Genomic DNA, 16,728 nt, shown 5'->3' on the forward strand with positions numbered 1-16,728 from the left:
GGTGTCCCTGTGGAGTTGTCAAGGGACCTCTATTAGCCATAAAAGTTAATGCACCCTTAATGTAATTATAAAGAGAAAGATTGCAGCTGAGCAGATGTTTCCATTTGTTTTTATTGGAAGTAAGATTTTTGCTAGCTTAAGTGTTGAAAATGCACCACTGTTGTTTATGAGATGTGTGCCCAGTAAACAAGAGTTTAAATCTATGGTTAGTTGTTCACCTAAAGGAGTGGGAAGTACCACACAACCTGCATTAAAGATGTGTACAAATCAAGAATATATATTTGCTGGCTGACTGTTAGTATTAGACCCAGGACTTCGATTGTTTCCAAAAATCACAAATTAATCAAACTTATATTTGGGGGAGTAATGTGACAATTTTTCAATCCTAAAATAAACACCAATACATGTATTTAATCCAGTTCCAAAAATTGTAACAATCTGAGTTCAGAAGCTGTACCAAACCAAAGCTCATAGGGTTGTGGTTCGTCTGCAAGCAGGCATGCGCCGTGGCACTCTTTCCAGGGCTGAAAACATGCCTTCAGGAAATGTGCAGGGCAATTATTCATGACATGCCTGTATCAAAACGCTTTCTGGACTTGGTGCGTATGTTTCATGGGTTTAGGTATGTTCAAACATTTGAGAACATAAGCCCAGCCAATGAACACGATCCTTCCATATTCTCAAACCTTCTGAAGAACACAACCTTTGTGACAACTGCAGTACCTACTATGGATGTCTATAGTCCATTTCTGCACAGCCTGTTTGGTGTGATGTGCAGTCAGAATTGGGCCATCACGTCGCAAAGTTCACCACTGAAGCTTTGCTTCTGCGCAAAGAAAACACCCAAAAGATAAAAAGTGACCCTGAATGGTGTGCATCTGTACAGCAAGGCTCCATCTTTCTGAAACACACACTACCTAGAAAAATATTGTGGAAAGAATTGCGGTAGGGCGAACGGGACGGAGCGCTACTACCATGGCCCTACGGGGCGATGGGCGGGCTGACCTGTCTACCAATCTCGCCACAAGCAAGCCAGTGGTGTGGCGGCTTTGTCACGCGTCTATAAGTCTCATTAGTCTCATTACTGCAGAACCTTTCTTGTGTCCTCCTTTCACCCCTTTCTCTCCTGCTTCTTTCTATCACCCTTTCCCAAATTTTCAGCAAGTCAAGTCAGATGGGGTTAGCTAAACATATATTTCAAAGTGCCTATAAACACTGTTCTACAAACTACGTATGGCTAACCTTGTAACAGAAATGCTAATGTCTTTGCTTATAAAATTAATAAAAATACTTTGAGGAAAAACAAAAAAAGAATTCAGTTCACTAATGTTTCATTTTGCAAACATCGCTGTTCTCTGAAGTGACTCCCGGTGAGAGGTAAATTAGAGAGGGAAAGACCCCTCCTTAACCCCGCCCCTTTGCCTGGCGATATTTTTTTTCTCTTACCCGCCCCAGGCACATTTTTGTGATCTGAGGTCTTTTACCTATGGTGATTTTGGAAAAGAAGCTCCTAGCCGGGATTAACCTCAAGTTAACCGGAGCAGCTTGTTGTGACTGCAGCTGGATGGTAGGTTCATCAGCGCTCAACCAGGGATCCGGGGTGTTAACAGCTCGTTGGCTGCCTCAACACGAGGCAAGACAGACCCTAGAAACTGCTGCTTCTGGCTACAGCATCTGCTAAACTCCAGCCATGTCTGCTAACACTAACAGTGCGCATAAATAAGATTGTAATTTCATGCAATAGCAGTTCAGTGTGGAGCACCTTGCTGTGTTTGGGACATACGAAATCTGCACTGTGACTTTTGGCTCAGACTGCTAAACAATGTGCAGACTGTGCAAAGTGTTAATTTGACCTAATTTCCGCATGAATGTGGATCTCTAATAAAGAACAAGCAGCGAGCAGGGTGGACGGCAGCAATGACTGGAGGGAGGGGGTGCGAGCGAGGAGGCAACAGATGGCCAGAGATGGCCAACAAAAACAAACAATAAGTGATATGACAAGCAGTGGCGCAGGAAGGACGGCAGCAATGATGGGAGGGAGGGGGTATGAGCGAGGAGGCAACAGATGACCACAGATGGCCAACTAAAAGGATCAATCCGTGATGTCCTGTGTGAGGGAACCAAGCACCCAAAGGTGGGACAGATTGACACTATTGACCAACCAGAGTAAAGGAATTTTGAAGGGCAGGCCAACCAACCAACCAGCCAGAAGCGCTGGGCATGTTGAGAAGCCCATAGACTGAATACAACATGCAGAGCAGCACAAGTGCTGCCCATGCTCAACTAAAAAAGGGCACTCGTAGATCTGAGTCCTTGCCTTTCACACAGGCCACTATTCACAAATGGAAGAGCTATATAAGTGAAGCCTTCCAAGTGCTATGCAGCTCTGCCAGGCGTGCATAAAACATTTTCAACAGTGTCCAGTCCGGGGTCCTGAATAAGCGGATATGAGCTGCCTATGGGAAGGAAGAAAGACTGGGGGGACGTGAGCAACCGGAGAGAAAGCGCATTTCTTTATTAATCGGCGATCGGCCAGCTACACCCCAATGTACACGACCCCCCCCCCCCACCTCACTGCCAAGTTTACCCATGGTCGGTCTCCTTGCACACAACTAGTAGTGTATTTGTGCCAAGTGCAGCGTAATATCCAAGTGGGGAGAGTTTGTCTTCGTTCAAAACGAGCTTTCATTGAAATGTGCGTGCTCGCAGATTTGAAAATATATTTTTTGAATGTATTCAGAACGTCTACATGCGCAAGGAAATTGTCCAGAATTCAACCCTCAGTTTAAACGGCAGTTAGTTGTCAGGCAGGGTTTCTCAAACGCTGGTTTGTTATTCATAAGGTTTTCCTCAGGATCAAATTGGGTTAACTATACCTGTATATAAAAAACTGGGCGTTGAATTAGCACTTTGGGCCTCTTACAAAGCAATTTGCATGATTAACTTCAAATTAGGTGTGCAAAATATGTAGTTCACGAATTTAAACGCTAATCTTGATTCACAGAATCAGGATTGGTGGAATCTTACATTCTGAGGTGCATTTTCGAATATATCTGTTCCCCCAACATAATGAAATTGCCATATTCACAAGTTTGGTGCTGGGTATGGGATTCTGGTTGTTCCGGGGCAGAGTAACCTGAACAAATAGGTAATGAATTGGCAATCCCTTAGCATATTGTTTCCCATGAAAGGCTTGCAAATATGCTCCTATCAAAGGCAGGAATAAATGTATTTCCCAGGGTGCAATCTGAAGGGAACTGGGGTTCTCTACAAATAAAAGATTTTCTCTTGAGAGGCAAAAAACATACATGCACAGTAGCACATTTGTGTCACATTTTCATACACATTTTTCCACCTGGTCGAAATTCTGCTTGAGTCAAAAAGCAACTCTAAATGTGCTGTAGATTTCCTGGAATATTCCTCTTCTGGGATCCGTTTTGAGTCCCTGTAAGGTTGGAAGTGTCCTACAACTGTAGTGGAATCCTTCAGGTGCAAAGAATTGACTACTGTCTGTATTTTTTGAAACCCCTTGGTACCTCGGTGAGAAAATTCTGTAGTAAGATAGGTTGCTATCATCCAATGTGTGCCATGGCCCGACAATCAGGGCACGCCTCGGGGTCATGGGCGTGCCCCAAGCAGAAGAGACACACATCGTGCGGGTCCGCTACCGACATGTTCCGACGGCAGGTCCTACAGGACTTAAACCCTGGCATCCCTACTGCACCATGAGTCGAGTATCTGGACAAGACAAGAGAATCAAGTTCTCTGAAACCAATTTAAAATATTAACTAGGGGTACCACTCTCTCTCGGATCTGCGCTTGCTGGCGCAGAAAAAGAAAGAACGGATGTCAGCGCGCGTGGGCGCTTCTAAGTAGCTCCGACGTCATCTCGGCGGCTACGACGCCACCGAAGTACACGGAGCCGCACGACGACGCCTACCGACGTGCAGGGGTACTGCTGACGAAAACTTTTCGAATCCAGTCTGACGCCTGGGGAGAGTCTAAGGTAAGGAATCTATCACTAACTAATGTCTCTTACAGATATATCATTACACAAGTAACTAACTTGTGCCTTACTATCACCCAATGTAATGGTACTCATTTCATCAGTCTGGTTAAGATAAGAAGAAGCCTCACAAACATGAGACCTTCTTCTTACACACTGATCTTTGCAGTTGAACCCTAATCAATTGATCTATTTTACTGGCACTATGTTTGCTTCTTCATTACGAACTAAATCTGGGAGCCACCTCCATTTGTGGTCTTGGTGAGAGTATGCTTAACAGTGCACATGGACATTGTTGCACGTAAACGACTAGACCTACTTGCACTGGCAACTCTCGGCCTAGCAATCATTCAAGAAAGTATCTTTGTCATAGACGCATCGCTTGATAATGTTATACGTGTCAACGGAAAGTACAGTAAGCAGCCATATCGCACGACACTCGGGCAACAGACCAGGCCGTTGATGGACAACCACATCATTAAGCAATTGGGTGATGATACTGCATCAGGTGTCAGCGAGCGGTATATTTGCTCAAGTAGCTAGATGAGGAGATGATATTCTGCAGGGGGTTCCTATTTATAACTGCCACACATACCCAGACTTAAGTGTCCTGTTGGAGAAAACGCCCTGTTAGCAGCTTTGTAAAATCCGAAAACCCGCATGTGCCAGCGGAAAAGTAGGGGTCCATCCTATACCCTAACGAGTCTGAACTTCTACCAAATAACATTTTTTTGTCAGGCTTGGGGTAAAGAAAGGTTGCTCTGTTCCCTGGTAGGAAAAAGAAGTGAAAACCCATTGCCTCTCATTTGTCCCGCTATTTATGGTTGTGGCCATTCAGCAAATGAGCGCAATAAAAAAACAAAAGCAATTTTTTTATTGTGTAAGTGCCTAAAGGGTGCATAATAAATAAATAATAGTTGTTTGATCGAAAGGGGAGAGGACACTCGCCCTCTGCAGAAGTTGAGATATTTATGTTTCTGACATTCATGAAGGTCTGACACCCAGTGAAGGCATATACGCACAGTGGTATTTTTTTAATAACATTTCAATGTCTAAATTACCTTTTTCTTATGTTACACATTTTGTTAATTATGCTAATATAGCGCTAAGAACCACAGACATCTGTGTGCTGATATAAGTGCTACATATGGCTTTGAAATTCTTCTGGTTTAGCCTGGAAGACTAGAAAAGCAAGAGAAAAAAGGTAAGGAATGAAAAGAATAAAATAAAATAGGAAACGAAAATAAATAAAATGTTGCATTATGTTAGCTTGTTGTAGAAGGCGTACGCAAATGTTTGAACCATAGTTCTCATGTTATCGACTTCGTAAGATGACTACACTAACTCTGTACCTGCATGTTTTAAAACCACCACCTCCAAAAGTCTATAGTGGGCACTCGATGTCGAAAGTCCTTTAGCCGGTTTTGTAGCATTTACAGTCTTTTCTCTTTTGTACATGTGTGTTTACAGCTCTACGAAAGCCCCCATCTCACCCCCCAGTTAACCCTGTGGTGAAAGAGAAAACAGAAACCTCTGTCACCTTGGCCTGGTCTCCTCCACCTATGGACCGCCCCATCCGCATCGATGGCTATATTGTAGAGCGCAAGAAACTGCTGGGCATGACTTGGATGAGGTGCCACGACTCCACCAGTGTCCCTGTACCTGAGTTCACAGTCAGCGGCCTGTCAGAGGAAGGAGACTACCAGTTCAGAGTCAGTGCCGTCAACAGCTACGGTCAGAGCGCATATCTTGAGTTCCCCGGAACCATGCACCTTGGTGAGTATACAGATGCCAAATTCACAGAACCTAAAATAATTAGCCAGTAAGTCATCCATCTTAACCATGTCCAACTAAATATCCTCCGAACCTATAACCCAGGGGGTTTCAAAGATGGGGGATAGTTCCCCTGAGGGATGCATTCTGAGATGAAAAGGAACATCTCAAGGAATTCATAAGATCACAATCTTAAAGATTTATAAAATCTTGCCCAATCTGCTTGGAAAATATGTTCTTGAGATATTTCCTGGGCAAAACTTCTGTGAGACTGGGGAAAACGCAGAGCTCTCATTCTATTTTATGGTCTGGCTCAAAAGTGCAGCTGTCGCCAAACAATAATGTGAGCATCACTAGAGGCCCTTTGTCTCTGCCCACATTTTGTGAGCCAGGAGGACATGTTTTGATGAGGCAGAAGTTGTGTGCTTCCACAAAAAGGTTATTGTTCTCCACTTAGCTGTGTTTATTTTTGTTCATTTATCCAGCTGCTTTAGCTTGAACTTTCAGGGGCACGCACATGACATTGTAATACTATTCAAGTATCCTAGACAACTAGATCATTTGTTGTTTTTCTCTTCCAGCAGTACAGGTGGGAGGAGGGCAGTCATTAACCTTCCTGGACTTTAGGTCTGGCTTAACAATACAACTTTCACCTGACCTTTTCACCTACCCCAATATTATTCTGCAGGTCTTTGCTTCCACACAAATACACATATATTCCCATGCTATTTACCTGTAATGCTTCACCTTACTGTACAACATTCCTTTGAAGTCAGACATACTGGCATTGCCAATGCTTTTTTATCTAAGAACAGCTATGGAGAGACGTACTTTTTAAAATGAACTATTTTGCTAAATTAAAAATGGCAAATTTGAGGAGAATCTGAACTGCCTCTCCAAATTATACCCAAGTGTTTCCGATTTTGACCAATCTTTTTGGCAAAATGTGGTTTAAAATACATCATTTGGTTCTTCAGTTAAAATTATCCTGGAGAAGAGCCCAACAGACCTTTATGTGCATTTTGGCCAAGTTTAAGTTTATTGATAAAGTATTTAAAACCATAATCCAGAACAGATCCAATAAAAATTGTGTGCAAACCATAAACATCATACTATAATTTCATATTGTGATTTGACATGCACCATTCCTATAAATTACGTAGTTTTGCATTTTACAAAGAGATCATGATTCAAACCAAAAAAGTCACTGTCCTTTAACTTTCTGAATTCACTGACACCCCTCATAAAACTCTTAAATATTGTTTTCTTTCTTCAGTCACAGCTGGGCATGAGCCAAAGATTTGTTTTTATAGCCACATAATTTACAGACATCTGACTTCAAAATCAAAACTTTCTTTATTCGGCCTTCCGAAGAAAGGTCATAAAAGATACAGATAAAAATACATGGTAAAACGTCACATAGAAATTCCATCATTTTAAAGTTCAACACAGACAAGAATAATCACAGTAATTTCATTCACGACTTTAAAGTGACAGTGCATGTAAAGTGTCTGGGCAAAGAGCATCAATTTAATTTCAACAGTCAATTTAACAATAAAATCTGACTTATTGAAGAAAGAAGTCCAGCCGATTCTCAATTTTGCTGTGGGAACTACAATAAATCTCAACCTCAGACTATAACAATGGGCAATCAGGGTCATAGATGCCGACAATTAATCTTGCTGTCTAGCGCCAACATAAAACAATATTACATAGTATGCAGTGGGTCTGTAAAATAAGTTGATTAATTTATTTGTCAAGGTAGCGGCTTTACAAAAAGAGAAATCTATATTGTCTAGTGAGAGCAAAGTCTCTCCTAACAAGTGCCTTCAAATATTAAAGTTCAGAATAGAGCACAGACTAGGTCATAGCTCTTTTTTATATGACATTCAGTCATGATGAAAAGCAGCCGTGCCTGCTATCCAACATGTCTAAAACACATTGACATTGGCAACGCCAATAGCTCTCGGACCGGTGGGACTGATTGGTTTTGGCAATGCTTGTTCCACTATGCAGTTAGAAAGAAAAGTGTGATATGCTTACGTTAGCATGGGGAAAATGTGCAATCATATACAGAGCCCTCGTAAGATTTAGGAATTTGTACTTAGATAGAAAAATAGTTGAAAGCTACAACTTTTGGGGACAAAACAGTATAAAAAAACAACAAATATTGAAAAGGAGACATGCAAGTTCGTAAAAAAAAAAACTGTCACATTTCACGTGAAATGGAGGTTCTGTAGTAGGGGATCTCTGTGTATAGTCATAATCTATGAATAGTCCCGCCCATGTGCGGGGACCCCGGAGCAATCAAAATATCTCTTAAGCTGTCCTGCATTTGCAAACCTGCAAAGACACTTAAGAGACAGACAAAAATAATACAGCCTAAGAACAACATGGCTGCACTGGCCAGCACTTCCTCTGAAGTGAACACAAAAGCCAAAATAAAGTTTCAATGTCATTTTTATTCACATCTGACATGTTCCTTTATTGTATCACACTCCCTTCACCAAAATCCCTTTAAACAATAGAGAGGAAGGGGTGGACAGACAAGCCCTATAGGCTGTCATTATGTGTCTGCTAAAGGGATACCGTGCCTTTAAGAAACTCTCCAGAGACCCCCGGTATCCCAGGATGCACAGCCAAAGCAAGTTACTTTCAGTTCTTTTTTCCGGCTCCTGCTAGCAGGACCCTGGAGCTTGAGCTCTACCCTTTTGGGTGGTTATTTGGACTAAATCTTAGATTTTTGGTTATATAGTGTGTTCATTCGACGTCTAGAGCCTTTCTGTACTGCATCCTGAGTTTTGGTGCAGTTTGCTCACTCTTAGCATGGCTTTATTTGATAAATGCCCTGAGTGTGGGAGGAAGAAGGCCAAGACGGACCCACATGATGTCTGTATCCTCTGCTTGTCTTCCTCGCATGTCCCTGCTACGTGTGCCATCTGCCAGACCTTCTCCAAGAGGACCCTGAGGGACAGGGAGAAGATTCGCCTCCAGGGACAGGAGAAGCAGAGGGCAGGTGGAACTTCGGGGCATGGAGGATCCCATTCCCCTTCTTCTGCCCATGCTTCAGCCACTGGAGGGACCTCCGGGCAGAAACAGCAGCAGAAACGGCGCCTACCGGCTGGTAGATCGCGTTCGACGTCGAAGGCGACGACGGCGAGAGGTAAAGCACCGGTGTGTTCGCCGTCGATCCCGGGCTCGGGATCGCGGCGTTCTCGACGTTCGACGTCGAGAGAGGGGCCGGCGAGACCTAAGACTAGGTCGCCGTCGAGGATTCCACGGTCGTCGTCGACACACCATCGACGTCGCACCGAGCCCCGCGATGGATCGACGCCGACGTACCGGCGACTGCCGTCGAGACGGAGGGGATCGCCGTCGAGGCACAAATCGCCGTTGAGGCACAGCTCGCCGTCAAGGCACAGCTCGCCGTCGAGGCGCAGGAGATCGACGTCGAGGCGAAGGAGATCGACGTCGAGAAGAAGACGATCGGCGTCGAGGAGACGTCGTTTACCGTCGACGTCGAGGGGCCACCGGTCGACATCGAGGGGACGCCGGACGGCGAGGAGACGACGGTCGAGGTCGACGATCAGCTCGACGTCGGTGACATCGGGGAACACGTCTTCGGTGATTACAATCTCCAGTCGTGGTTCTAGGAGGCGACGGCGCTCCCCCTCGTTTACTTCAACACGGGATCGGCCCGCCAAGAAGAGAAGGGTGGACGGGAGTCCGGACAGTGCTGGTCCTGATTCCCCTGCAAGGAGTGATGGGGCTCCGCAGCCTCTCCCCCAGCCGCTGCCTCGGAAGCCTCCAACGCCTCCTCCGCCTCCGCCTCCTCCTCCTCCTCCTCCTCCTCCTCCTAAGCAGCCTACTCCACCTCCACCACCGCCAGTGCCGCAGCTTCCACAGTCTCCTCGGCTACCGGCGGCTCCTAAGGCTCCTCGCAGACAGAGGTCGCGTTCTCGATCTCGCCGGAGGTCACGGAGTAGACGCAGGTCGTCCACCCACACGAGACATGGGCGACGGAGTTATAGATCTCGTTCCAGAGGCACGTGGTATACGGACTCTTCTGGCAATGGACGGCTCTCCCCCTCACTGTCGGAGACTCCGCCTACTCGAATCTCGCCGGTGGATGATATTGCCACGTTCCAGGATGTGCTGATGAGGGGGGCGGCGAAGTTGGGGATCTCCGTAGCAGTCCCGGTTCCCACTACTTCGGTGATCTTTGAGACATTGCACAAAGCTCACCTCTCACGCCCCCTCCTTCCTTTGGTTCCAGGTTTGGAGGAACCAGCCATGGAGGTTTTCTTGACTCCTGCGGTGGTGAAGTCTGCTCCCTCACGGTTGCAGAAGAAGTACAGGGCCCCTGATTCAGACCCGGCCTTCCTCAGGGTGGACCCTCCCCTGGACTCTGTCATTGTGGTGGCGGCTCGTAAACAACACTCCACGACGCCCTCTTCCACGGCTCCTCCGGATAAGGAGAGCCGCAAGATGGACTCCTTGGGGAGGAGAATGTGCTCTACGTCGGCCACGACTATGAAGGCCGCTAGCGCCTCTGCCCTGCTGGGTCGCTATGACCGATCGCTTTGGGACTCTCTGCAACACTTTGCTGCCTCCCTGCCTAGGGACAAAAGAGAGGACTTCCAGGAGGTGCTGAACGAAGGCATGATGGTCTCCAACCAGATCATCAGTGCGGCGGGGGATGTCTCGTTGCTGGCGGCCCATGGGTACTGTCATGGAGTGCACATGAGGAGACATTCCTGGCTGAGGCTTACCTCTCTCAAGCCTGAAGCGCAGCAGAAGATCGCAAACTTGCCTTTCTCTGGCTCGACGCTGTTCGGGTCTCATGCGGACGACGAGATGGCATGCATGAAGGCCGAAGCAGAAACCCTGAAGGCCGTGGGGTTGGAGCGACCCAAGGAGCAGAAGAAGTCATTCCGTTCCTATGGCAGGCATTATTCTAAGCAACGCGGTCAAGGGCGCCAGTCTGGTCACCAACAGCAGCATCAGCAACAACAGCAGTTCCCGAGGCAGTCCTTTCAGAAGCGCCAGAGGGGCAGAGGCCAGCATCAATCCTCGTCGGGGAACAAAGGCCCGGCCGGGTCGAAGCCCTGAAAGGTCACTTCCCCTTCGTCCGTTACCCGCTCCGGTGGGGGGAAGTATTCAGTTATACCTGGCAGAGTGGAGGACAATAACTCAGGACAAGTGGGTGCTGAATATTGTTTGCAATGGATACAGTCTTCGTTTCACCAGCCCGCCTCCTCAGATTCCACCAGTGCGCTCTCCCTTCATGGTACGGGAGCTCCAGGGGGAGGCGGACGTCCTGTTAAGGAAGAAGGCGATAGAAGCTGTTCCTTTGAGGCAAAGAGGAACAGGCCTTTACTCCAGGTTCTTTCTCGTCAGAAAAAAGGACAAAAATGAGTTCAGGCCTATTCTAGATCTGCGTCAAGCAAACAAGTGGATCCGCAGAGAAAAGTTCCGTATGTTGTCCCTGCATCAGATTTACCCTCAGTTGCATCGAGGAGATTGGCTGTGCGCCATAGATCTGCAGGACGCTTACTTTCATGTGCCGATCGCACCAAAGCATCGCAAGTTCCTGAGGTTTCTGGTAGGCAACAACCATTACCAGTATACAGTACTCCCGTTTGGTCTGAAGTCTGCCCCACGGACGTTCTCCAAGTGCATGGCAGTGGTGGCAGCACACTTGCGGAAGACCAAAGTGTTTGTGTATCCATACCTGGACGATTGGCTGATCAAGGCTTCCACGTTCCGGGAAGCACAGTGTCACTTCAACAGGACAGCTGCCTTGCTTCATCGCCTGGGGCTGCACATCAACATGTCAAAATCAGTGCCGATTCCTGTGCAGTGTCTCCAGTACTTGGGGGCCTCAGTCAATACCTTGAACGCAAGCGTGTGTCCTTCGGAGGAGAGACGCTTATCGATCCGTGGGAAGGCCCTGCACCTCCTCTCAGCCCACTCTCCTACAGTGAGGACGGTGTCCTCCTTACTGGGGTCGATGGCTTCCTGCATCTTTCTCACCCCCAATGCACGTCTGCATATGAGGCCTCTGCAGGAATGTCTGGAGAATCAATGGGACCAGAGGCGGGGGCGTTGGGAGGACAGGATTCATCTGTCCCAACACGCTCTCCAATCTCTGAAATGGTGGTGCTCCTCAGAGAATGTTTGCAAGAGGACTCCTTTCCACAAGGATATTCCGGTCCAGACCATAGTGACCGATGCGTCTCTCCAGGGCTGGGGAGCGTATTCGGGCCATCTTCAGATTCAGGGGATATGGTCGCAGACGGAGATGACTTACCACATCAACTTTTTGGAACGCAGAGCAGTACACTTGGCCCTGAAGGCGTTCCATCCCTCCTTCACGACGAACTCCCTGCTTGTTCAGACGGACAATACTACTACCATGTACTACCTCAACAAGCAGGGGGGCTCCCGTTCACGCACGCTGTCTCGGGAGGCACAGACTATCTGGAATTGGCTGGTGGCCAGGAACCTGACGATCACGGCAACCCATCTGCCGGGAGTGCAGAATGCCCAAGCCGATGCGCTCAGCAAGCTCGTTCAAGAAAATCACGAGTGGGTGCTAAACGACGACGTGCTCAGAGACGTCTTCGCAGAGTGGGGCACTCCAGATATCGATCTGTTCGCTACGGCAGAAAACAGCAAATGCCGCGACTTCGCGTCCAGGTACTACCAACCAGGGACACTGGGGAATGCCCTATGGATCAGCTGGTCCAACAGCTTTCTCTACGCCTTTCCGCCCATTCCCCTGATTCCGGCGGTGCTGATCAAGCTGTCACAATCCAGAGCCAGGATGATCCTGATTGCTCCGGAGTGGCCGAGGCAATGGTGGTTCACCGACCTTCTTCACCGGTCTGTTCTGCCACACCGGCGCCTGCCGTGTCGGCCGGACCTTCTCACGAAGTTCGGAGGACAGATGGTTCACCCCAATCTCTCGTCCTTGAGTTTGGCAGCATGGCTCCTGAGCTAGTACAGTATGGACACTTGAACCTACCTCAGGACTGTATGGAGATCTTGAAAGAGGCGAAGAGACCGTCTACGAGGACTTCTTACGCCTATAAGTGGAAGAGATTCTGCTTATGGTGCAAGGCAAAGGACATTGACCCTACATCCTGTAAAGATGATGTTATTTTGCCTTATCTGCTGCAGTTGGCTCAATCTGGGCTTAATTTTCAGTCTATTAAAGTTCATCTCGCAGCTTTAACTGCGTATAGAAAGGGCCCTTCCTAAACCTCATTTTTTTAAATCCCTGTGATTAAAGATTTTTTGGAGGGTTTGCGTAAGGTGTTTCCCCCTGTTAGACGACCTTCTCCACCATGGGAATTGAACGTGGTGTTGTCCAGATTGATGAGGGAGCCTTTTGAGCCTATTCATAAGGCTTCTTTGCAGCATTTGTCCTGGAAGGCTGCCTTCCTTATGGCCATTACATCGGCCAGGAGGGTAAGTGAGATTCAGGCTCTGTGTTGTCAAGAGCCGTATACTGTGTTCCATGCGTCTAAAGTAGTGATGCGTACTCATCCTAAATTTTTGCCTAAAGTGATATCTGATTTCCATGTAAATCAAATGATAACTTTGCCTACATTTTTTCAGCATCCCTCCTCTCCGGCGGAGAGGTCTCTGCATTCACTAGATGTGCGTAGGGTGTTGAAATTCTATCTAGATAACACAAAAGACATCCGCAGGTCGGATCAACTATTTGTAAATTATGGTTCAGTAAGAACTGGTCTAGCTACCTCAAAACAGTCCATCTCTAGATGGATTGTGTCCTGTATTCAGCTTTGTTATCAGAAAGCTAATAAGACATTAGGGGGTAAGCCTACAGCGCATTCGACTAGGGGCAAAGCAGCTACTACAGCTTTGCTTAGGAATGTTCCAATTGCTGACATTTGTAAGGCTGCCACCTGGAAGTCGGTCCATACGTTTACAAAGCATTACTGCCTGGACTCTGATGCTAGGGCAGATGCGCAGGTTGGACAGGCTTCGCTGAGGAATTTGTTTGCACAGTGATTTGTTGGTGTTTGGTTCTTACTCCACCGCTGTTTGTTGGTTGGGATGGGCTTGCCATTCTATTAATAGATTATGACTATACACAGAGATCCCCTACTACAGAAGGAGTAGTTTCTTACCTGTAACTCCAGTTCTGTAGTAGGGGTATCTCTGTTATAGTCATAAGCGACCCTCCCTCCTCCCCGGTGGAGTAATTCTGGCAGTATCAGGCCTGTTGTTATACACCTTCAAAAAGAACTGAAAGTAACTTGCTTTGGCTGTGCATCCTGGGATACCGGGGGTCTCTGGAGAGTTTCTTAAAGGCACGGTATCCCTTTAGCAGACACATAATGACAGCCTATAGGGCTTGTCTGTCCACCCCTTCCTCTCTATTGTTTAAAGGGATTTTGGTGAAGGGAGTGTGATACAATAAAGGAACATGTCAGATGTGAATAAAAATGACATTGAAACTTTATTTTGGCTTTTGTGTTCACTTCAGAGGAAGTGCTGGCCAGTGCAGCCATGTTGTTCTTAGGCTGTATTATTTTTGTCTGTCTCTTAAGTGTCTTTGCAGGTTTGCAAATGCAGGACAGCTTAAGAGATATTTTGATTGATCCGGGGTCCCCGCACATGGGCGGGACTATTCATAGATTATGACTATACACAGAGATACCCCTACTACAGAACTGGAGTTACAGGTAAGAAACTACTCCTTTTGTCGCAGTATTTGGTGTGGGTGGAAAGATGTAATTTCTCCAATGCTGATTTTTCTTGAATTGGCAAGTAAGTACGTGTTCCTGGAGAGCAGTGCAAACAAAGTAGAAGCGTTGGCCACTATTGACCATTCTAGGATCTGGAATTGTTTACTTTGAGATAAAAGTTGAATCAGATTTATCTCCTCTTTCTGTTTAAGAACCAATATTGACCGTTAAAACCCCACTGAAAGCTGTTGAGGTGTTGACGGGAAGCGAGGCCACCTTCACCATTGAACTTAACTCGCCCTGCGCTGGTGTGTGGCTTCTCAATGGCAAAGTGATTGAGAACTCTGAGAACTACGTCATACGAAGAATCAAGAACACTCACACCTTAACCATAAAAAATGTCAACCAGTTGGATGACAAAACAGAAGTGAAGTTCATGGCCAACAATGTGGAGACCAGCACCAGTCTGAGTGTCAAAGGTATTTATTTCAGTTCAACCACTTCAGATCCTTGCATGGTGACTGCTATTGTATAAATTCCCAAAAATCCAAAACATTTCTGTTGTATCTATTCATTTTCTGTATGGACCTGGTTTACATAGTTTGTTTGCATCTTTGTATCACTGACTTGCCATTAAAAGTGATCTGCATACAAAAATCACATGATCCCGATTTAAAGGCTCAGAATCCGTGAAAATGTGCCCTCGCAGATCAGATCTACACTCACAGATAACCTATCTGTGATGTTTACTTTCCTTATTGTTCACTCACTAACCAGGGGCAAAAAATGGGGTGGAAGAGTGTGTTACTGGGTAGTTTTTCTACGCAAACAGCACCGAAGTGGATAAACGAACTTGGACAATAATGTATGTTTATAGGTATTTCTGTAATTTTAAACAGCGAAAGAAAATGACTTGGGCCATTTTTAGGAGCAGACTGTTCTGAAAGATTAGTGAGGAGGAAGAAATTATCATAGGTGTTATTTCGGCTATTTTTTTATCAGATCAATTTCTTTTAAAGCACACTCTAATCTCCCCTTCCTCCTTTGCATCACCTTTGACCTGCTTATAGGACAAGACCGACTGAATCACTTTGTGTTCCCCTACTTCTAGCATCCTTCTTTCCCCAACTGCTCCTTAGTGACGTGTCGATGGTAAAATAGTTGAGATTCTGACGACGATGTGGGTTTGACCTTTTACTCTTGCCTGCTCCCACTTTTCTCGTGATTGGCCACCTTCTCTGTGACCTTGTCTACGTTGCATCCGCTCCCAGGGCTGCTCCAGGACCCCCCCTTGCCCTTGCCTCCTTCGCTCCGGGAGAGGCATTATTCCAAGCCCTTTTGTAATATTCCAGGTTTTTACAGCCAAACACTGCTACTTGAAATATAGTGTTTCAATAATTTCTTTTATGCGTTAGTGTGGTTCACTATGGGAATATTTGTACTTTTATTATGCTGTAACACCCCTGTATCCTCTGCAATGCATGAGCTATCCAGTTCCATGCAATAATTTCATAGTAAAAACATTGACATGTAAAAATGCTGGTGCTTTACATACTTTCGAATCTGCCTTTTTGAGGCGAAGGGGGTGCACGGAAAAGATTTGTGTTGCCCTACTCTCAGCTGTTTAACTTTAGCAAGCATCCTGCTCGGTATCACAGAACATTTACCTCTACATTGCACCAGTCTTATTTCCCATGTGCCTTTGCACTTGGCTCTTCTCCCCCCTCCTGTTCGTCTGTTATGTGTTGTGCATCTGAGGCTCTTGCTTGCCCTCCACCCTACTTGATTATAGTAGCACCATAATAGAAATTAAAAATTCACCCACGAAATTAAGCTTTTTTGGTGGATGGGATCATCACAAGCAAATGATGTATGCTTTTGTCCGCTGATGTTTTTGCAGCATTATTTTAATTGGACACAGTGTTATTCTGCTGATATCCAACATACAGCCTGTTTTAGCAGCTCTCCCATCCTACACCCAATGTATATTAAGTTGCCTCCGAGCTTTCCTAAATAGCAAAAAAAGAGGTCAGCGTCTTTGATCAGTCGTCTTCACAATATTTCTTCAATGTTCTAGCCAACACGTGTTTCATCAATGGTTATATTCTCCGTTGACTTCTTCAAGGCTATTAAATGTCTTATAATGTTAAGTATCATATTTTCGGTGTAACCGGGAATAGTAACCAGTCCAACCTGCCATACTTGTTTTCAAAACTGTAGTCAAAA

General features: G+C 46.1%; 1 protein-coding gene across 27 annotated transcripts in view; it reads left to right on the plus strand.

The window, feature by feature from the left end:
• Positions 1 to 16,728, plus strand: part of OBSCN (obscurin, cytoskeletal calmodulin and titin-interacting RhoGEF) — a 1,809,553-nt gene that overhangs the window by 137,395 nt on the left and 1,655,430 nt on the right. For all 27 annotated transcript variants that reach the window (XM_085628811.1, XM_085628818.1, XM_085628815.1 and 24 more), the window contains exons 5-6: positions 5,477 to 5,782; positions 14,715 to 14,981. In XM_085628811.1, the coding sequence (XP_085484937.1) occupies positions 5,477 to 5,782; positions 14,715 to 14,981 (573 nt within the window). The remainder of the gene's footprint in view (positions 1 to 5,476; positions 5,783 to 14,714; positions 14,982 to 16,728) is intronic.

The sequence above is a fragment of the Triturus cristatus genome, chromosome 10 (genome assembly GCF_964204655.1).
Source record: "Triturus cristatus chromosome 10, aTriCri1.1, whole genome shotgun sequence".
Taxonomy (NCBI): Eukaryota; Metazoa; Chordata; class Amphibia; order Caudata; family Salamandridae; genus Triturus; species Triturus cristatus.